This window comes from Vulpes vulpes, chromosome 6, assembly GCF_048418805.1.
Source record: "Vulpes vulpes isolate BD-2025 chromosome 6, VulVul3, whole genome shotgun sequence".
In the NCBI taxonomy this organism is placed as follows: Eukaryota; Metazoa; Chordata; class Mammalia; order Carnivora; family Canidae; genus Vulpes; species Vulpes vulpes.
Genome location: NC_132785.1, coordinates 47,587,651 through 47,610,777, shown reverse-complemented (window position 1 = coordinate 47,610,777; position 23,127 = coordinate 47,587,651). Strand labels below are relative to the sequence as shown.

The 23,127-nt window shown below is 40.6% G+C and overlaps 1 protein-coding gene across 8 annotated transcripts in view; it reads right to left on the bottom strand.

Moving 5' to 3' along the window:
• The window catches only part of MBNL2 (muscleblind like splicing regulator 2), a 161,933-nt gene that overhangs the window by 8,689 nt on the left and 130,117 nt on the right, over window positions 1-23,127 (bottom strand). For 2 of the 8 annotated variants that reach the window (XM_026003647.2, XM_026003642.2), the window contains 2 exons: window positions 18,822-18,857; window positions 17,455-17,549 (listed from right to left, as the gene is read on the bottom strand). The exons of 2 other annotated variants lie outside the window; for them this stretch is intronic. In XM_026003647.2, the coding sequence (XP_025859432.1) occupies window positions 17,455-17,549; window positions 18,822-18,857 (131 nt within the window). The remainder of the gene's footprint in view (window positions 1-17,454; window positions 17,550-18,821; window positions 18,858-23,127) is intronic. 4 more of the 8 variants (XM_026003650.2, XM_026003646.2, XM_026003641.2 and 1 more) reach the window with 2 other exon arrangements.

The window sequence follows — 23,127 nt, the reverse complement described above, 5'->3', positions numbered from 1 at the left end:
TGAGCTTCCAGATGACTTCTAGAAATATTCACACTTTTTACATAAATGTGTTCATTCCAAAGACTCAGGGGCATCACGTGAGCTGCCTTTTCAAATGTTAGCTTAATATTAAAGTCAGTAAGAGCACTTCCTGCTTGGCTTAATTGATAGGAAAATCATTTCAGTGAAAAGACCCAACTGTTCCTATGGATCCAAACCACAAAACAATTAGAAGAGAGGAATAATGTTAAATCCTCCTGTGAATAGCCATCCAATAGTGTCTTTATAGTGTGGAGTTTGAAGATGTGGATAAAATATGCCTTAGAAAATATTTGTGTGGTTTTGCTGAAATCCAAAGGAATCTCAGTGGATCTGAATGGCACCAGCAAGGGATCTCATGCGGACATGTCCAAGCAAGGCAGCTGCATTAACTGGGTCTCCAGCAAAACTGAGTTTTCTAAGAATGAGGCAATGTTTCATTCATCCTTATATCCCTGATGTCTAGGCTAGCGCTGGGCATATAGGAGAATTTATTAACTGTTGGGAGCACAGAGGGCTGAATCGATATTTACTAAAGACACAACACCACGATGCTGGCATCAGCAGACCAACAGACCACTCACGAGCGAGATACAGCAATGGAGGCAGGAGAAGAACCCTCCAGGCAATGTTTTTCTCTGCGGTCTTTCCAGGCAGTTAAGGATTCGGGACTATCTAAGGAAAACAAACACATTTCTCCCTTCCCCTACTCCGTTGTTATATACAGGTAAAAGGAAAAATATTCCAGGCTGGGGGAAGAATCACTCACAAAGACAGAAACATGGCAGATAAACAAAAATGCCACCTGAAGAAAGCTTCTAGACTCAGTCGATTCCCTAGAAGTCTTCTCCTGTGGTTACAAGGCCCTGTTTCCTTGGAAGGTAATTTTTAAAAGGGTGTTTCATGATCTCCGTAAACAGACTATTAATTTTAAAATTGAAAACAGAATGGAATTTCCTAAAACTATGGCCAAGTAAAGGAGGCTTGCCTGTTGCTCCTCATCCTAATATCCTTTCATTTATAGTTTTTCTTTTTATTCTATCATGTTTCTCTTCACTGCTATCTACTGCCCCCCCAATCTCTCCACTGTTTGATATTCTTTCCATCTTTTCCCTAGTACTCCACACATCTTCCCCATGGCAGTCACTAGTTCCTTGATTTTGTCTGAGAGGCCAAACTTGTGAAGTATTTTAGTTGAAGTAAACTGAACAAAGGTGTAGGGAAATTTGTACAGCTTTGGCTGTAAAGCAATTCTGTACTTAAAAATAGTATGGTTACCGAAGTCAAAAGCAAATGTCTTTGGTTTTGGTGAACGTAACATTATGGGAGCAATTCTAACGATATGTGTTAGTAAATGAACAACCTTTAAGCACTTTGGCTGATTTCAAGACTATGCATCAACTTGAACTGCATAAACAATTCAAAGATGAGCAGTTTATGAAAAGACACTTTGGAAAACAGTCCTATTTGTTATCTGGGGGGACTATTGTTCTGAGAGAAGGCAGTGTTTCATGCCACATTTGACTTGTTTTCAAAATGGGTTTTTATGTAGATAGAAAGGATACATACTGGGGAGAAAATTCTCACACTTGACAATGGGTTTCACTCTTCAGAAGAACAACCTGACACTGGCTGGAATGCCTACAGAATTCAGCAGAGCTTAAAGAGTAGTATAGTTAGGATTCTTGTTTTGCTCTCTGTCATTAACTCAAAGGTTACATTTACATTCAAAGTTCTAATTCCTTCGTGTTCAATGGCCTATCATTTTGCTGAGGACTCATTTCTAATATTTTCCATCTTATAATATTTTTCAGATATACTTTCCAAATTTTGAAAAACTATCATTTAGAATATTAATAGTTGAATTTTTTGCACAAAAGGCAATAATGCTGGCCTCACTGAAGATTATTGACCAGGGTCTACACTGACAATTTATATTATCTGGACAAAATAGGTATGTGGAAATTCATGATGTGAATGAGACTGCACTGCTCACATGAATCCATGTCACGTGGAAAAATCTAGACTCTTGTGAGTATGGGGTGAAGCTTTGATCATGATCCCCTTTTCTACTCCACATCCAGCCTCAACAAATCCAATTCCCTGGGGGGAATTCTGAGGATCATTTCTGGTGTTTTGTTTTGTTTTGTTTTGTTTTGTTTTTACAGAATCTAGTCCTTTGATCATCTAAAAATCCATATGTCATTCAAGGGTGACTTTCTCCTGTAGGATATAAAAGAAGAAGAACGAAAGGACATAGGAGAGACTTTTCGTTTCCCATGCTTCTCCCAATGCTATAGAAGTATTTAAAACAAAAACATATTCAGGAGTGTTGTGTGCTTGTTTAGGAAGAGAGGAGCTCTGGGGCCGTGTTTGCTCTGCAAATGCCAGGGGAGGTCAAAACAAAATGAAAATGAAACCAACTACTAGACTGGAGGGCCACACCACAGCCAGGAAAAAAGAAGGAGGCAGGTCAAGCCATGGTATCCACGGAAAATGGGCAGGAGGGTGGATGAATACACCTGGTAGTCAGGCAGGGACAAGTCCCAGATTTTTCTCTTCCTATTCACCAGCTGACATTCCTGACTCCACACCAGACATCACATCCCTCCACTCCCAACCTTCCCCAGGAAACATCCCAGTCACAGGATTCACCGTGGGTGATGGTTCCTCTACTCCCAGCAGGTGGAGATGGTGAAGGACTTTTCTATCACACAGCTGTCTGGGGCTTTGAGTTAGGCATGTGCTTTTGACATCTCTCTTGAATCTGAGATAGAGAAACATCCACACACACGGTATTTGGCCTGTGGTGTTAGTACCATATTATCCTTGAGCAATGTCATAAGTTAACTTCGGAGACCTTACTATCAAGTTCATCACTGTCTCTATAAGAACATTATTTGAGATTCCAACCAAATAACAAAGGGAGTTCTGAACAAACATTTTTAAAATTAGGGACTGTGGGGGATCCCTGGGTGGCTCAGCGGTTTAGCGCCTGCCTTTGGCCCAGGGCACTATCCTGGAGTCCGGGGATCGAGTCCCATGTCGGGCTCCCGGCATGGAGCCTGCTTCTCCCTCTGCCTGTGTCTCTGCCTCTCTCTCTCTCTCTCTCTCTCTTTCTCTATCTCTCTCTCTATCATGAATAAATAAATAATCTTTAAAAAAAATTAGGGACTGTGTCTGCATATTAAAGAAAGCTAAATTTCCCTACTACATCAAGAAACCGTAGATAACATTTGGGACACACTATATAAGAAAATATTCTAAAACACTGAGGAAAAATTATAAAACATTTATCTAGAAATACCATATTTAGAATATTTTCACTGAGGTGTGGCATGGGAGGCTACCTGGGATTAAAGAGGCTGCCCACATCTGAGGCTATTTCACTGAAGGTGACCTCTGGATGTGAAGGTGGAATCTAAGAAAGCTTTTTTTTATACCTTGAAAAAACAGTTTATGCAGCAAAGGAAAAGAGATTTCAAGGGCAGTCATTTATACCTGCTCTTTTCAATATGGGGTTTTGCTCCCAGTAATAAATGGAAGATTTGGGCCAAGAAAAATCACAGGAACAAGATCGTGTTGGATTCAACATAACGTCCTTAGTCCTGCTCAATATCCTGCTTTTGTATCCACCGCCATTATGTTAGATTTAGAATCCTGAGCACATTTTGGCCATGGTATTCATTTTAACAGTGGAGCAGAATGTATAATTCAGCCTGTTAGCAACTGGCTTTTAGGACGCTAAAGGCAGAAAAGCAATCAAATGCTAAGATTCAGTAATAGGAATGGTAAGATGAATGTCATGTGCAGGACATGAAGTGTGTCTTGGTGTCTTGTAATCATCTCGCACATTTCTGGAATTGGTGGGATGACACTGCCATCTAATAGAATTTCCAGCAAAATTAGTGGATTTTTTTTTTCTATTTTAGTTCTTTGCCTGTATGCTTGCACATCCATGTCATAGAGAGAAAGAGAAAGAGAGAGAGGTTGATTAACAAACTATTTAATTGTGTTTAAAATCATGGTGCAAAGGAAAAATCAAAGAACCCTGGAGTAGAATTTCAGGAGGTGTCTCTGCCACCAAGTTTCATGACCCTGTGAGTCTTAGTTTCTCACTTTGTCTGCGCCACATCAGCACCTCTGCAATGTGGTAGAGAGCTAAACCAGGTTACCATCTGTCTTCCCTAATAACTCCCAGGAGGAGCCAAAGTATCATGGTATAATAGATGGCAAAATGGAGACCAAAAAAAAAGAAAATACATAAAGAAAGCTCCTACATTCTCTTTTATTTCTCAATTGTCTTCTGTTAAAAACTCAGTGGTACAGACCATCCTTTTGGCATTTCTACTTTTTCAGATGATCCTTTTTATGTAATAATTGCTTTGACTGGAAATTTTTGCATGTTGGTTTACTGCCTGTCTCCCTTATTAGGTTAGACTCCTGAGAACAGGGACTGTTTTGTTCGGTTCTGTATTCCCAGAATTCTGAATTTTACACTATACATAGTAGGCTCTTAATCAATGTTTGTTGAGAAAAGGTATGAAGGTGCATTGCCACTGAGTTGAAAGTGGTTTTTTGTTACAGCCTGGCATATCTCAGAATAGATCCAGCTTCCAAAAAGGATGGCTCATTGAGGAGGAATTTATATTTGCGCTCAGTTACCTACTTTATGAAAACAGAACTCATAAAGGAAAACACAGCAACAGGAAAGAATTTTTAATGTAAAAAGCCTAATTTTGTGCTATGGATTTAATGAAAGTACAATCAGATCATCTTCCCAATCCTAATCCCTGCTTCTTTGGAGAAATGTCTATTCAGATCCTTGGTCTAATTTTAAAAATTGTGGTGAAAATAGGCATAGCTTAATATTTGCCATTTTAACCATTATTAAGAGTGTAGTTCAGCAGCATAAGTACACTCACTGGTGAGCAACCATCACCACCATCCATTTCCAGACCTCTCCAGCATTCCAAAACGGAGCTCTGTCCCCATTAAATAGTAACTCTCTATTCTCCCTTTATCCCAATGCTTATTTCCGACTTCCTTCTTCCCTCTCTCTTTCTTATGTTTGGCTTCAAAATGGGATCCCTGGCTTTCTGTGTCACACCTGAGTCATCAGCAACTTCCCAGGCTTGCTTTCTAATTCAGCTCCCTGGCCTGCTTACAACCAAACACCCTCCCAGTGGCTCCTTTGAGTTCCTCCTCGAGGCTGTCCCAACACTCATTTCCAAGTAGTGATGCTCAATTAACCTGAGACTGTAATGAAGTTAAGGTTCTGCAGAGACCGTGGAGAAAAACAGTATCTCTCTTTCTCAATTACCCTTGTTTGAAAAAGCAAAAAATGAAAATCCCAGCTGAGAAGATTCCTCTTGGTAGACTCTTCCCAGCTAAAAGTTATTTGCCATCCTGGGAAGGGTGAAATGGTGTCCTTGTCCATTTGCATTCTAGCTCTTGTTTACTGGCCTGAAATTTGGATTTCCTTGTGGTTTTATCAAGCAGTGATATTTTCAGGCTATTTGTGATATTGAACTTGGATTTCAAAAAGATTTACTTCTATGAAAACTTTCTTCTGAAATGGTTAAAACTTTAAAAGCTAATAGTGAAAAAAAACTAATAGTGAAACTCAATAGTTAGAAGTTTTTAAGGGAACCAGATAAACAGGCTCATCCAGATCCTACTTTTACCATAAGCTCAATCTCATTCAACTATGGTGGAGACACAAGAGAACAGGATTTGGAGGCAGGCAAACCTGAATTCTAAAACTGTCCAGCTACTTCCTACCTACTTGAATCTTAAACAAATTATTCTTTAAGATTTGTTCTTGTCTGGAAAAATGGATAAAACACTTCACGGAATTCTGTTGAGTAGTAAATTAAATCATGTATAGCCAGTGTCTGATATATGAGTGGTTTTTGCTGAATGCTGGCTCCCTTCCCCTAAAGGAGAAGGGAAAACATAAAATTTGGTTTCAGCTTCTATTTAAATGGGCACTCAAATAATAATACTGTGCACTTAAATTTATGCGATCCCTATGGCACTCCATCTATGTTGGTAATAAACCTGATTTGGATGAGATTAAGATGTTAAAAATGTCAAACACACTGACTTTCCTTTCTTTATTTGCATATCCTGACCAGTCACTGACAACTAAATAAATACAGGCTGAATTTCTTTATTTATTCATGAAAGTCTTAACTGTCACTCATATTAGTCATTTTTCAAGCTAAAACCTTTTATTACAAAGCATCAACAGCCATCAGTGTCTGATGGTCAGTGTCCACTGCCATAGAAAGTTAACATCCTATGAGAGGCAGGATCTCCCATGTTTTAAAGTTAGATCACATCCAAGCCCAGCTTCTTAGGCCCATTCTTATGCATGTGTTACCATGGGTAAGTGATTCAACACCTCTTATTCGCAGTATCCCTCATCTCTCCAGTGGGAACCAAACATTGTCCCTAACTCATTAGTTGAGAGGATTAGATAATGTATTTACTGAGTAGCTGGTGGTAAGAAGCACGTAAGACCATTGTTTTATTTGGTAATATTTCACCTATTTTAACTTCCTATGCTAAGCCACAAAACATGAATATTTTGAGAAGATATATACACAGCACTTACTAATAATTTGTAGATCACCATGCTTAGAGCAAACCATGATTTTTTTTTTTTTGAGTAAGGGACAGAAGTTTATTAAGTAAAGATACAGAGAAAATGAGAGTTTTCTCTCTCAGAAGAGAGAGGGGTCCCGACAGGGTTACCCAATGATTTATGGACATTTGTGCACACCAGTCTTGTTTAAGACACATCTATCTACACTTCTGTCTTGAGACCTTCACCTCCCCTCTTCCAGGTCCTGTATACACCATGGACAGAGCCAGGGGACTTATGTTATGAGCTTCTGTTAAACAACAACAACCCTTAAACACCTTTTTCCAAGGCAAAGAAGTATAATGGGGTTTTCTTCTCATTCTTGACACACTCCTTAGATTTCCCCTTTCTGACTCCCCTCCTTGTCCAAGGGCATCCTTCCTGTTCCAGGGATCAGAGAAGAGCAAAGAAAAGGCGAAGAATAGAAATTGATTCAGACAATTCCTTTTCTCCCGAATTCTCACAACTAAAACAGTTCTCTGGCCCTTTCAAATATTTTGGTGTAACAATGACAAATACTGAAAGAATGGCTGGTGGAAGAGCTATGAAATTATTACTGGAAAAAATATTTGGAGAAAAAGAAGGAATCAAGTTTAACACCCCTGGCTATCTTTTAGATTCCTCAAAAACCTTTTTAAATTCTAAGAAGGCAGCAAAGCTATTGATTATTCAAAAACAAATGTATAGTTAACACACTCCTGCTGCGTTGTGGTTTGACAGAGGACTAAGTGTGGTGGTAGGAGACAAGTGTCTAACCCTTATGTGACCATGAGGGAGTCACTTAACCATTTCTAGGGCCTTCTCATTGTGTCATGGAAGGTTAGGGCCTTGGGGAAGTTCTGAATCTGGTTCTGCCACTTGGCTGATGATCTTGGACAAGCTTCTTGGCTTCTCGAAACTAATTTCCTCATTTTCGTACTGGGGATAAGTACAGTCCCTTACAGGGCCATATTGGGTTTTAATAATTCTTATGAAAGGCTTCTTAGCACAACATCTGGCTCTTAGAAAGTGCTCCATAAAGGAGAGCTGTTGTCTCTGTGCTGTCTATGGGTTCTCTACTTTGTGGCCCTTTGAATGTTCATTTAAAGCACATTCTCAGGAAGAGTCAGGAAGACTGTATGCTGAAAGAAGAAGCAGTACCCTAGGAAGGACACAAATAATTGGGTTCTAGTCTTGGCTCTCTTAATATTTGGAGAAGCTTCCCTGCCGACCTGGGCTCCGCTTCCAATTTGTAACTTGCATCACAATTTCCTTTTTTATATTACTGTGGTGGTACGGCAAGATTGCAGTAAATTTGCTATGACTTACTGCTTTTCGGGACTAGGAGGAGTTGATGCCGGTCTTGGGTCAGACCTGCAGTGCCTGATGTAACCATGACTGTGGGGAAAATGGGTGACATTTACAATGACCAGCTTGATGCTGCTGCTACCAGAAATGCACTGTGGTGAACAATGAAGAGGATCTGTGTTTGATTACAGGAAGCTCATTGACATAAGCTCTGAGGATCTCTGGAAACTCCCGAGTGAAGGGAATGATGGTAAGAATAATATAATCTGATCGCTGAAAGTAAAACAGACCAAAAGCGCCGGCATATTAGACCTGATGCTGAGGCATGACAGATTCTAAACGCTAGAATAGCTACAGTTTTGCCAATGTCAGAAAATATCAGTCAACAAATTGGTCCTTCATAGCACAAATAAAAGGGAAGACATGTCAACAAGAACCATTCTTTCTATGTGAGTCATTGGAGAGATGTCTTGCGGAAGGCTGATGTGGCAGGGGTGAGGAACTGGTGAAATCCAGGTACTAGAGGAGCTGGAGAAGACCCTTCGAGAGGCCTGAATTTTCCTGATTCTTATCTATCCCTCTCCATATTTTGTTTTCTCTCTAACCCAGTTTCATCTCTTCAGTGATACAGTAGCTTCCTTCCCTGTGAACCTGACCTTGGCCTGTCCCAGCTAGTTTCCACCTGCTCCCTTGCCATAGATGAATGTTTCCAAGTCTCTCATTTAACACATCACTGTCCTGTGCTTATCACGCCCTCCCAGGCCCTCAGTAACAAATCTCTCCTTGCCTATACAACTGAGTTTTCTAGTCCTTCCCACACGCACCCTTCCCTCACTCCCCCTGCCCGCAGGGTGGCCTATGGCTAGTAGTTTCTGCCCTGTGAGCTAGTGTCCACCCCCCTCCTTTAGATCTGACAAAATAATAGCTGTCCTCTCTGTCTCCACTGTGGGATAAAGCCCAGAACTGATTCTGAAACTCCATCATTACCACATAGGCTATCGGGGAAGCAGGTGTAGCAATGAGAAGGCACAGACTTCAGGGTCAGGCGGACTTGAGGTCAAATGCAGCTCTAGTACTGACCACAGCTGTGGCCAATCTGAGCCTCAATTTTTGTCACATGTGAAAGAGGGAGAAGAGGACCCACCCAATAGAGTTAAATATGAGAATGCATGGTACCTGGGTGGCTCAGTGGTTGACCGTCTGCTTTCCACTCAGGTCATGATCCTGGATCCCCGGGCCAGGGATCTAGCCCCACACTGGGCTCCCCACAGGGAGCCTGCTTCTCCCTCTGCCTGTGTCTCTGCCTCTCTCTCTCTCTGTGTCTCTCAGGAATAAATAAATAAGGTCTTAAAAAAATACGAGAACGCACGTAAAGCGTGACGGTGGTACACTCGTAAGCGTCGGTTCCCTTGTCTCCTTACCCCACACCATCTCCAGCCCTTACGTTTCCCACCGGTTCTTCCTTGTCCAATTTCCACACATCCCTGAAGACCCACCTCCTCAGCCCCTTTAGGGAAAAAGTCCTGCCATGAAGCTTACTTCCCACATGGTAACGTTTGAGTATTTGACTATTTCGCTTTGTGACGTTTCCCGATGGCTCCGCGTTTCTGTGCCCAGGCAGGGAGCTCCAGGTAGCTAGCCCCTCTCCACACCGGCGGCCTCCAGAATGACAGCAGGCTCCGCTGGGTCTGACCTTGGAGCCGACGCTTCAAGAGATGTGGCCTGGAGGCAATGCCAGCAGAGCTGAGCGGCCAGACTGAACGCCAACGGTCTGTGACACACAGTGGCATCACATCCAGTAAGTGGAGGAACAGTCAGTCAGCTGGCTGCCCCCACCCCTCATCAGGAAGCGGTGAGGATCTCTGCCTCCATCTGCCCACACAGGAAGGCTGGCAACTCCCCAAACACGCAGGTGGAAGTACAGGAGGGCGGGCGGCATGGCAGGACTAGTGGAGATAAACGCCTAAACATCAGAACTTTACTCTGTTCCTAACGACTTTTATGAAGACTAAGACCCCATTCGTCTTTCAGCCCTTGAATGTGGATCTGAATTCCTTGTCACTCGGCTCTCTTTCCTTACAGATCTACAGCTGAAACAAACAGGCATGCAGGACGAACTGTACATTCACTCTGCTCAAGAGACGAAAGAAAACCCCAAGTTAGGAAAGTTGAACGTGGTTTTATTACCATCAACAAAAGCCAAAAAACCCCTGGGAATAGAACTTCTCGGTCTCAAAAGACTCACCCCAAATTCCATCAAAATGCAAAAGAGGATAATGGGGTTTGAGGGATAATAAGTAGGACAATTCACCAGGCAGTCAAGTTCCACGTAAGGACCCTTGACATTTTCTCTTCGCCTGCACAAAATTGGAGCTGATATTATGTCTTTAGGTGCTAGATACAAAAGAATTCTACCCAAGTTTCTCACCATGAGGTGTAAATTATTCATGAAAAATGAAAATGTACCAGATTACAATGCTTACATAACTTAGCCTTTCCTCTGAGAATCTGCAGATACGTTTATTAATTAAAACTCATGCAAAGCAGCTGCTTCTGAGGCAGAACACTGAAAGGTCTACTGTCTTCTTATTTTCTGATTTCTTGCAGAGAAACAACCAATATGCCTCTGTATGACTCTCAGAGATCCAAGACCCACCTCTCCTCTAAAAATGTTTTGACCACACTCATTAGTAAGTCTGGCTCCCGATGCCCTAGCCACATTGCGCATGGCATTTACATTCAGATTGCCCAGCAGCTTTAACCAATGGTGTTAACTGAATGCAAGTACCACAGTTTCAAAAATTTGTGGGGTTTTTTTTGTTGTTCTTTTTTTTACTTGAAGAGATACAGCAGACTCCAATCTCTACCCTGCACAAGAACAGGCGCACACACACACACATAAACACACACACCACTCTTTATTGCTGCCATTCTCCACAAAATATTTGATGTGACAATTCTGCCTCACTTGTAGCAACCTGATCCATTACTGAAATGGAACCCCCTTCTATAGTTAGAACATCAGCGAAAAGTTTAAGGTGGCTAAGCAACTCCGGTAGTCTGAAGTCTACTGCTGAGATAGATGTCCCCACCTGAGTACTAGTCACAAAGGGCTGGATTTTGACATTTGCTGTCTGGGCCTTTCTGAAGCACAACATAGTTGGGCCGCAGATGCTTTCTGTAATCTGTTCCCGGGAACCAGCAACCAGGAGAAAGGAGGAGTGTGAGCATCTGTACGTGGAAGCCAGTTACTACACTGTGTTCAGCAGAGGAATCTCACAGAAGCCTCCTCCCCCCCTACGCCCCCTGCACCAAGGCTTTGCAGAACCAAGATTTTTCTTATGAAAAAAACAAGCTTCAAATGGGTCAAGTGGTGAATAGTGGGGAATGTTTAATGCCTCCTACATTTATCCGAATATAGTCCTGACAGATGGCTTTGCATAATAGATATTTTATGAAACTCTTTGAGATGAGAGTTTAAAGTAAAACATGACCTTACCTTTCTAGATTTCTCAGTTAGTACAGGCTAACTTACATATCCAAAAATCTTTATACAAATAGCTTTGAAGTTGTGTTCACTTCAAACTTCAGAAGGAAGTAAAATCTAATGCTTTTAAGCTTTTTTTCTTCCCTCTCAAGTAATCTGTAGCAGGCCAGAGAAAGCATAATGTTCTGAATCCGGTTGCATGTAATTATTTTTTTTTGATGTGATACCGTTACCATTGATCATCATATACAGTACATTTATATCAGGCAGGTGTGGAAAATGGGATTTTCTGATGTAGCAAATATTCTAATAAATAAAGGTTATGTGTGTATATTATTAACTAATTTTCAATAAACCCTTCCTCAGGTCAACTTTCTGTTGAAAGGTTTTAATCTTTGGGGGCGGTGTTCAGAAGATGTGACAAGACCTTGAGGTCATAATTTTAAACCTGAATTGTCATTTTTTGTAGATGTGATTTTTTTTTAAACATATTGCCAGAAATGTAACTTGTTTTCACCAGCTTTGAAGGTCCTGGTGGGGTGGGCACTCCATAAAAAGTTTCCTAATATCCAAGGGTAAGAATTTTTCTTCCTAGCACAGGCTCATTTCCCAGAACAAATTAGATGGATAACCATCCCCCCTACCCCCATAGCCCTCACCGCAGAAACATGAGCAATGTGTATTCACTCCACACCTGGAGGGACTCTGTCTTTTTTTTTTTTTTTTAGATTTTATTTATTTATTCATGAGAGACACAAAGAGAGGGAGAGGTAGAGACATATGCAGAGGGAGAAGCAGGCTCCATGCAGGGAGCTCAATGTGGGACCCGATCCCAGGACTCCGGGAGCACGCCCTGAGCCAAAGGCAGACACTCAATATCTGAGCCACCCAGACGTCCCTGGAGGAACTCTTTCTTTTGAGCAAAGGCTTAGGAGGTATTTGAGTTTTTGTGGTTCTGAAGTCTCACTTAGGTAGGAAGTGGGAAGCCACATGTTAGAGGTATGCCTATGAGGTAGAGGTAGAGGTAGAGGTATGTCTCCACATGGAGACATGTGACCAATGAATGTGCTCTACTGCTGTCTGTGAAGGCACTTAATTCAGATCCTACAGAGGCAACTTCCTGTGGCTAACCCTTCATGTCAGCCCAAACTTCTCCTTCTGCCAATAAATGGGATGAGTTTTGATATCTGTTGGGTTAAAAGTAACTCTCCCCATGTAAAGAGCAAAGGCAAGATGAAGTAGGACCACTTGCCAATGGCCACCATCTCAGTTTGGGCTCTTGTGAAACCTCTCAACAGTCTCCACAGACTCCCCTGCCTCAGAGCCGTCTGCTCATTCTCCCCAGAGTTCTGTCCTTTCTTGAAGACCTTTATCGGCCAAATCAGTCAAGAGCCTCTGCCTTGGCTTTAAGACTCAAACCACAGCGAGGTTGGCACAGCGAGGCTCTGACCAACCAGACTGTTAGCTCCTCATCCTGATCTCACACTTCCCTGCCTGCCTGTGCACATATGAGCACACAGGTAGAGGGCTCGTAGAACTCAGAGGCTAGACAAAGCACTTCTAGCCGCAAGAGTCTACATAAACTATATTTTAGTTGGGCCTTCAAGGATATTAGGTAAAGTAAGTAAACTCTGTATATAAATGAAGAAACTAAAGCTTAAAATGTATTTATTTGAAAATTATTTCCCCCCTCTTAAAAGAAAATGTAGTTTTGAAATAAAAAATAATAAAGCCATGACAGCCCAGACTACCAGTTATAGGAATTTCAATCTGTACTCTTGTTTTGTTAAATGAAATTTCTTACAATATGAAAAAAAAAAACCTAGGTAATCCATATACTAAGCTGTATACCTGTATGGCTTTTAATGTATCCACTGAGATTAAATTTGTCCCAGTATAGGCATCTATAGATTTATACATTCCGACTATCTGTTAGGCCAAAAGTGACTGATGTATATGGTATTCTTATTTTCATTTCTATTTTCCTTGTTAGCGAGCCATTTGTTAGATGATGGCAGAAGTAAAAGTACAGTCTAGGGAAGGGATTCACACAAAACAAACACATGAACCTAGTGACATATGAACCTGCTTCACTAGGAACCTGCTTTACTTCTTACCTTATATAGGTACTGCTCATAATTCTTGGTTTACTCACTGGCTATTCTCTTACACAGAATATTCATATATGGTTATATATTACAATTAACATAGATCAGCTGGGTGGTTTCTAGACATAAGCTGGTTCTTACATCGCTGACTTGGAGCCAAGCCCCATTTCAGTTCATCTCCCTGGCTCAGGAGTGACCTTAGTTTGAGCTGCATTACAAGTGACTCTTTCACAGTGTGTTGCTATTGGGTCCCACATGAAAGATTGTTGTATTTGGGGAATGAAGTGACTTTCTGTAATTATAATTATGAGAAAAGTGGTGTAGCACAGTGGTTAAGAGCAAGGCGTTTGGAGTCAAACTGTCTGAGATTCACTTCCAGCAACATCATTTATTAGCTGTTTAACTCTGGCTAAGGTAGTTAACCTTTGTCTTAGTTTTAACATCTATAAAATAGGAATGACCAAAGCTGTACTCATAAGACTGTAGCAAGGATCAAGGGAATATATCTATACATATGTACCCTCTCTCATATAATATAAAATATAGGGTATGGTATATAATGTAATATGTAATACCTTATATGAGACAGAAACCATTTAGAACAGTATCTTGTACATAATAAGTACTTTGTAAATAATACTATTAGGTAGTAATAAGATTATTAAATATAATTTGTATGTTAAGGCCCAAAGACCTTAGTTAAAACAGGAAGCAGCTACTAGGAAATGTGTTTATTGTATTTTTGTTTATGTATCTATGCCAAGAACCAAGCAACCAAAAAATTGTTTTATATTTCCCCAAAGTATTTGGATTTTTTCTTCACTGAATTTTAAACTACAAGTCTAAGTTCAGTTAAAACTTTCACTGCCAGTTCCTTGATGAAGCTCTGAGGACAGAATTTTTAAATTTGTTGCTTGTTTATCTTTGCTCACTACAGGCTAACATGTAAAGGTGCCCTGGACCGGAGGCTCTGTCATGGGATGTTCTGGTCTATCTTCGGTCTTCTATGAATGACTTGGATCTAATCGCAAATACCCATGAGGTTTGAATTATTTGAACTGACAGTCTAAATTGATCAAATGAACTGAAAGGCTGTCAAAACTTCAGTACATTTTGTGTTAAAGACATATCACTCCATAAAGGAAAAAGGAGGTGGGATGCTTAGCACGCCCTGAGCTCCGAAAGCCCTAGCACCACTTGCCAAGTCTACTTGTGTCTACTTTTCTATCATCCCAGACTAGGGGCCCAGCAGAGCAGCTGAGGAACCACAGGTCTGCTGGATCTTGGGGCTGGATGGGCCTTCAGAGGTGATCTCATGCTAGGCTTCCTTTCACAAAGGAGGAAACTGAAACTTACTATGTTTAAATGATACCTCATTCATGTAGGTAGAATTCCATCTAAGTTTAAAGGGATAAATTAAGAAGAGGATAACTTGTTATGTCACAGTCATCAGCAATCGCTGACTTCGGCGGCCCTGGAAGGATTTCCAAGTTCTTATGTAGCTGCTTCACTCTTTAAAACTTGTTGAAAATATGTAAAAAATATTATGTCTGAAAAATGTATATTTATGACTATTTCTTCTTCCGTGGTTTTCTTGTGTAAGCAGATCTTCACCAAGAGCTGCTAACGGATTTCTGTTCTTCATCAATGAAGTGCAAACCTGCAACTGTTACATCCGATAAACAGCAAAATGCAGGGTCTGGGATTCTCGAGGCTACTGTCAAATACTTTTAATGATATATCTTTAAATTTAATTGAAGTTAAACCTGTTAGTTCCTTTACCAATCACAGTCTGCTGTAAAATGATATATTTGACCTCTGCATGTCCTATGCCTCCTAACCCTGCCTGCCCTACACACACACAAACCTACATGTTTGCATGCAATCACTCAAAGATTTTTCCACCAAAGGGAGCCAAAAAAAAAAAAATCACCAGTCTGGAAATAATTATTTATAATACATGATCAAGTATTTATCATAATAATGGAATTTACCTCAAACACCAAATAGTTTATCTTGACTTCCTTTCCATTAGTAGGAAAGATCTCTCAGTATTAGAAGTACTTAACTTGCGAGGTGCCTGAGTGACACAGTTAAGCATTCAACTCTTGGTTTCAGCTCCAGTCCTGATCTCAGGATCATGAGATCGAGCCCAGCATTGGGCCTGGCACTCAGCTCAGATTCTGCTAAAATGTCTCTCTCCCCTTCTGCCCCTCCCCTCTGTGCACCTGGTCATGCATGCACTTTCTCTCTCTAAAATAAATAAGAAAAGTGCTTAACTTGCTATATAGTATATTTCCATCATAATGAATACTGCTATATTATACTTCAACCTTGTTTTCTTATGAAAGGGCTTTGTCACAAAAATTGTCAAAAATCACAAAAAAATGTGGTTCAAGGCAGCAGGACTTAGACATAAATTTCCAGATATCTAGCTTTGTCATAACAAACAAGCAAAGGAACTGAGTGCTTTGAACCTAGTAACGGAAGGATGCAAACTGTCTCCCCCTCTTCCATCCCATCATTTCTTTGACTCTTCCCAGCTAAGAAACTTACTTGCTATTCTTTGCCATATCTGTTTGGAAGCTGAGTTGGCTTTCCTTAAAGGTAAGCTGGCATTTTTGAGGTGGTAAGTGAAGAACTAAAGAATTAGGAGTAGTGTGTACCTGCCTCTAAGAGCACCTGTGGGCTCATCTCCCCCCATTCCTTTCCTGCTTCGTTACAATTCAGAGGACACAGTGAGAACTATCATGGGATTTGACTTTTATTCCTTCATTCAAGTGCACTCACACTTGTCTCTTCAGTGATGAAACCTTCGGCACTGGAATTACTTATTCACTTGAACGTAGAAAGAGAGTGTGAGTCAGCCCTTCCCACCTGTAGAATGCAGTCTGGAGTCTGCCATTTATGCCCTGATGCAATTTCTCCCATTAGTTTGGATGTTCCCTCCAGCTTACTCCTCTATCTCTTTTTGTCTTTTATCAGTACAGTTGATTAAAAAAAATTAAGCTAAAAACAAAGCCAAAATCATTGCTCTTGTATGAAGGGAGGGCATGCACAATAACATGTCTTTCTAGGCGAGGTCAAGGGTTTGTGCTCACCCATCCTCATGCGCATCTCCTATGCCAGGAGCACATGTTTGCAAGTTGGTTGGCTGGGGGTTAGGGTTACAGTCAGCCTGTGATTACAGGGTGGGAGATGGCCAACTGGTTCTCACTGAGAAATAGAACATCCACGGTCTTACTGGCACATGCATTAAACCAACAGAGTTAAACATCCCTACTCAGTTATATCCAGCCTTTGTGAACTCAGCGCCCAGTGTTCTTCTTCCAGTACGCTCTGGCTCTTACGCCAGTTTCTAGACAAATTGTGAAGTGGGAACCAGTGAGTTTGGGAGCACAAGCGACCAAGGCGAGATGTTGAGAAGGATCATTCAGACCTCAAATTGGACACGAAAGCCAAAAGGGGAGACTTTTCTAAGAGCAGAATTTTTTTTCTTTTCCTCCCCAACAGGTGATAGGGTCTGAATGACCTGAATCGAAACATAGCCAGTTTTCAAGCACCCATGGGCAAGCTTTTACAATTTTTTTTCTGTGGCAATTCACAAACCACTGGATACGTAATGCTGTACTAAAAGGAATTTAAGCCTGTCAGGTTAATTACACAATATTAGGTACGAAAACAAACAGTGCAACACAAAACATAGCTACATCATTATTTGCAGTAAATGTTAACTCTAAATAAGTGCAACCTGTCCATAAATGCTTGCTATAAACTAATTAAAAAAATAAAATTTGATGGATAAACATGAAAAAAAAATTCTCACTGAGAATTTTTTTTTTAAATATCAGCACTCATTTAGAGTTTGGGATTTGTGAAAGAAAGCTTTAAAAGGAGCAAACCTGATTGGCTGTGGCTGTTGCTGCGAAGGGGACACTTGTTGCAGGAGTTGTTGCTGCAGAGACAGTGGCTGACGTAGCGCTGTGCATCATGGGTACTTTCAGGAGGGGAACCATGGGAGCAATGAACAGGAGGGTGTAGCATTATGGTAATAGAAGTGGTATTTTGGCATGGTGAATATCAGAGCAGCAAGCCATCATGGGTTAAACCAGCAGATGGCATGCAATCACAATGCAAAGCAAGGAAGCATGGGAGAGAAATAAAAAAGGGAAAATAGCTTATTACAAGTACAATTAAAGGAAGTTTTAAAACATAATCAGTGATTCCCAGAAAGGCCAAAGCAGATTACTTTGGTTGATGTATTTATCAACATTTTATTTCTAACAATTTATCATTCCCAATTTGGAATCTATGGTCATAGGTACTAATGGTTTCCTCTACAGATGCAAAATGTTAACATCCAATGACATAAGAATATATGATAGTTGGTTTTGTCATTATAAAACATCAAAGGCTCATTTGGGGTAGGATTCTTTGGAATTAATCATGGTTAAACTGAAGACTTTTGTCAATTTGGGGCTGCTTTCTCTAGCTGAAATTGTGGGATGTGGTGGTTTATTTTGGATTAATACATGGTAGTGCAAAAATCGTGGCCTTGATGTAAATTCTAACATAGTTACTGTGAAATAGGCAAATTTTGCCAATGTTTATTTCTCTTTATTCTAAATGGAACTCATCCATGCGTCCTAAAGACAGACTTTTGTAACCAAGGCTCTGGATCCATAGGAATAACTATACAGTATTAGAATTTAACATCTAAGGGAGTGCTAAGGTACAAATAATTATCACAGATAAATCAACACTTAAAATTAAAAAGGATAATAAAGCAAGGTAGTTCAGACATTTGTTTTCAAAATACATCCATGTATAATTTTTAAAAATAAATACTTCTGGGAAACTCTGATAACTCTAACACACAGCAAAGAGGAGATAAAGGCACACCACTATGAAACTTTAAAACATTGATGAAATTAGCCTGCCTTTCTGATAAAAGTAAGCCTTTTTTTTTTCTTATGCTAAAACAAATAAACTATAAAGAGAAACAAAATACAGATAATTAAAAAGCAGTACTTGTGGTTTTATGTTTTGTAGTGGTTGTTCTAGCACAGTGATTGTTCTGGTTACATTTAAACGATCATTTTCTTAAATATACAAGTACATTTTAAAAACCTATACATTAAATCTAAAGCCAAATAAGCCTTCAGATCTACCATTTCCTAAAGCATTTCTACCATCTCTGAAATAAATTTCAAGCAAGTGAAGGTACTGTACATAATATAAAAGACAAATAAAAAAGGTTGAAACCTACCAATACTGGTAGCGGGTGTCATGCACAAAACTGACCCTGCATGTCATGCAATGGTAGGTGGAAAAAGTGAATAAAGGGAAAGAAACAGGTTAGCGGTTTAGAGTTAACATTCAAAGTGAGATTGAAGCACAACCAGAAATAAGTAGGGTTAGTTAACACAGTCTTTTAGAGTTATTCACATTTTTAGTACTGACACAAATATATCTGACTGATTGTAAGCCAATATTATTCAAAGCTCACTCCTTAGATTCTTTTCACACTTTTTATTCATATCCATCGACATTCTTATAAGAATGACATGTGACAGTACTGAGAGTGTCCTTCCTCTAAGACCTCAAAGTATTTTACAGACATTATCAAGGTAATCCTCCAAGGTAGGAAGTGGGTATTTTACAGATGAAAAATCTGAGGCATAGTAACTACTCCAAGGTCATCATAGTGTAAGTCAAGGGTAAGGCTAGAAATAGAATTATATTCCTAAATCCAGGTCAAGTTTTGTATTCACTAGATTAGGCTGACCTTACTGCTTTAAAAGTTTGCTTCTTTGCTTGTTTGGTGTCAAAAATAATGTGAAAATGAAAACAGTAACTAAGATTCCCTATCCTCCAGATCAAAAGGCTCTCAGGTCAGGTGAATTTTAAATTATGACCTGGAAGCCCTACAGCATAGGAAGCCTGATGTTCTTGTGACAGAATGACCTGGCTGTGTATGGGATCTGTTTTCTGCTTCGAGATTCATCCTGATAAAGGAGCGGTGCCTAGCAATAAAGCCTAATGAGCATAGAGGCAAAACAATGCAGAACTGGAGCTGAGTTAGGACCAGGGCTAGTGATTTTGTCATGGCCGTGATTAGGTGATCCCTGAGGGAGATCTTTGGCAAAACTCCTAGGAAATCTCTGGTTGGTGTCCAAGTGGAGGGAGGGAAGAGGCGGAGGGAGGGAGGAAGGAAAGATTTCCATCCTTCCAGCAGAATAGCTGCCTTCCCTACCGGTGGCCTTATTAATGTACTTGAATCCAAAATCTCTGACCGTGAAGACATGTTTGTTGTAGAGTACTGGAAAAAACGAATTATCTACTTCTGGTTCCATTCCTTAGAATAAAAATCAAGGTAATATAAGGATTATATGCCTAAAGATTGGGTGTCATGTAGGTGACAGAGCCTTCATTTTTAATGAATGAATGAAAATTCTCTTTAACAAATGGGTGTACTCGCTTAGAGTTTTAGAACTGCCTTCTGAGATGCCAGGTGAAGACTCTGAGATGTGTAAGCCTTTGGTCTCTCCGCTGACCTGTTCATACTTGAGAGATGCTTTCTGCCTAATCTATGTTTTGGCCAGGCTAACACTGACTAGTCGGGAACAGAGGCTATTTAAACTGGGTTACTACTGGATTCTCCAGCAAATACATGTTAATATATCCAACTTCACACACACACACACACACACACACACACACACACACACACACACCTCAAGATCCTGTTGATGACACCTCTTTCTCCCTATCTTTCCAATCTTCATAAACAAACTTCTGGAAAGCAACCTGCTTGTAAATTTTCACTTCCTTTATTCCACTTACTCTTCCAATCCTCTCCAGTTGGACTTCCATATTCAGGTCTCTACTCCAACTGCTTATGCCCTCAAGAACTCCCTATTTCTGCAATCAGTAAGAACCCTTCCATCTTCATCTAACACGAGTCTTGGTAACATTTAGCACTTGGCCACTACCTCCGTAATAAACCAACCTTTTCCCTTGGATTTCAGATACTCCCTGCCCCTTCCCCCACCCCCGCCATGCATAGACACACACATACTCTATATCTCTAAATGCTGCAGTTTTTCAAGACTCAGTTCTGGTTCCTTTTCATCTACTCTATGCTTTTTCCAGGCATATCATTCAATCCAGGATTTAAATAGCACCTATAAGCTCAAGGCTTCTAAATTTATGCATCTACCTTCCCTCTTGAAATTCTCTGCTCCAGCTCACCAATAAGCCAAAGCAATTCTGTTTCTAAAATGCATCTTGTATTTGCCTGTCTGGCATCTCTACTGCCACTCCTCCAGTCCTGGTCACCATTATCTCTAGGCTGGACCATGTCATGATGTCCTAACTCGTCTTCCTGCTTGTTTCCTGTCCCTTGCTTAATCCACTCCACTCTTCACCTTCCTAAATACAGGTCTGTTCACTGCTCTGCTGGAATGATTCACTGCCTTTTCATTCCTTTTAGGATAAAGGCCCCCTAGGGTCCATTCTCTAACTATCTCCCCAGCTCGGTCCACCCCTCTCTGGAAACTGGCACCATGATCCGGGCAGATTAGCCTCTCATTTCTTTGAACTGAATACATCACACTTTTGTCCTACTTTTGGTCTTCCCCCAAGCTGTCCCCACTGCCTGGAATAATCTTCACCCCACTCTGCATTTTCTAGGTCTCAAGGTACATATCACTTCTTTAGAAAACTGTTTAATTATTCTTTTACCTACCTGCCATTTAAATCAGTTTTCTATTTCCAAGCTTACCGAACTCTACTTTTTCATTCGTAGGACTAATAAAGCATTTAAGTTATATATTTATAAGGGCATTTATTGACCATCCATCTCTCCTCCTTTCCTGTAAACTCGAGGAGGTTCATGTCTGTCTAGGTCTAAGGGACACATAGCAGATGGTCAATTGGTTGAATGAATTTTCTCAGCCATTAGTGAGTGTATTGGGAGCAACTGGTTCCTAAAGTTTATTAAAGTACCCACTGCATAAGTGACTTCATTTTAAAGCGAACTATGGCTGGATTCAAAGTTATCCTTATCCAAATTCTTCTATTCTTTTGCATTCCAATGTTGTGGGGGGCGGTTTCTTGGAGGGCTCTCCTGTGTCATGGCTGCAAATGTCACCAGATTGTGAACCACCACCACCAGCTCCTGTGAACACACTGAGCTGAGATTGAACGATGTCACTTTAGCTTCAGTTCAGGAAGTAGCTGAAATGCTCCACCAAATTAACTTGATGAGCCTCTCTTTCTCTGTGGTCTAAAAGTGATATGAATATTGGAAATGCATAGCTTTTGCTGTGTGTGACTCTCTTAGTCAGTGCCAGATTCCGCACCTCATCTTTTCTGCCTCCTCACCCTCTTCCTATCCCTTACGTACTTTCCACTGCAGCTAAAATGAACAACTTTGCAGTCTCTCAAATACGCTCTCCCCCACCTAGGCTGTCTCCCCCTGCCTGGGATGCTCTTCCTCCACTGATATACGCTTCCTTTGAAAGTCCTAAGCCAGTTTCTTCTCCTTGGCCAGTCCCTTCTTTCTCAGTATCCTTGTCCCCAACACCCACGGCACATGCCCAGGGCCCTAGTACACTGCCTCTTTCTGCACTCTCAAATGGCTTTGCTCAGGCCCCAGGGGGCCCTTAACGCTCACTCAGCACCGTATTGGTTTTTCCCTAGTTCTGAACTCCTTTGTATTCATTCTCATTACTGGATCTGGAACCCAGAACTTAACTATATGTTCAAGAACTGTGTGCCAAATTAAGGAGTGAGGGGCAAATAAATTTTGCTTAATAAATAAAGAGGTGGGGGGCAAATAAATTAAGAGGTACAGTTTCCACTAAATGCTGACAAATCTTTCACCAAAAGTGTGATAGATAACCTTATGTAACCTTGTGGTTTCTGATCATTAAGCAGTATTTATGCCAGTGCTTTTCCTGTTCTACTTATTTTGCACATCCAATATAATGAAATAAATGAAAGAGGGAGTTGGTGGGTCATTTTGTTCTGATCGGCTGAAGCATTTCACTAAGGCTCCTATCAACAAAGATTTCTCAACCGTTCCCTGCTTCAGTTGCATAAATTTTTCAACTCTAGAATCTATGAGTCAGGATACTCTGGATAATTTCATGAGTTACATATTCCACTTTGTAGCACAGACACACAGCCTCAGTTTTTCCACCTGCAAAATGCAAATAATTATGCCTGCCACTGGCAGACCAATCTTGAAGACTAAAGAGACAATGCCTATAAGAACACTTACAGTGTAACTCACAATAAACCTGTCAGAGAGATGCCAAGAATTATTACCCTGCTAGTTTTGTAAGTGTATGTGGTTTCTGCTTGCCTAAAGTATCAAAGAAATAGTATAACTCCTAGATTAAAATAATCCCTATCAAAAAAAAAAAAAGAGAGAGAGAGAAAGAGAAAAGAAAAAGTCTCACCCACTACAAATGTGCTAGGGCATCAACAAGGTGATAATTATATTAGCATGGTTTTGGAGAAGAATCCCCCTTTTTGCACAATGTTTTATGTTACTATCTCCACAG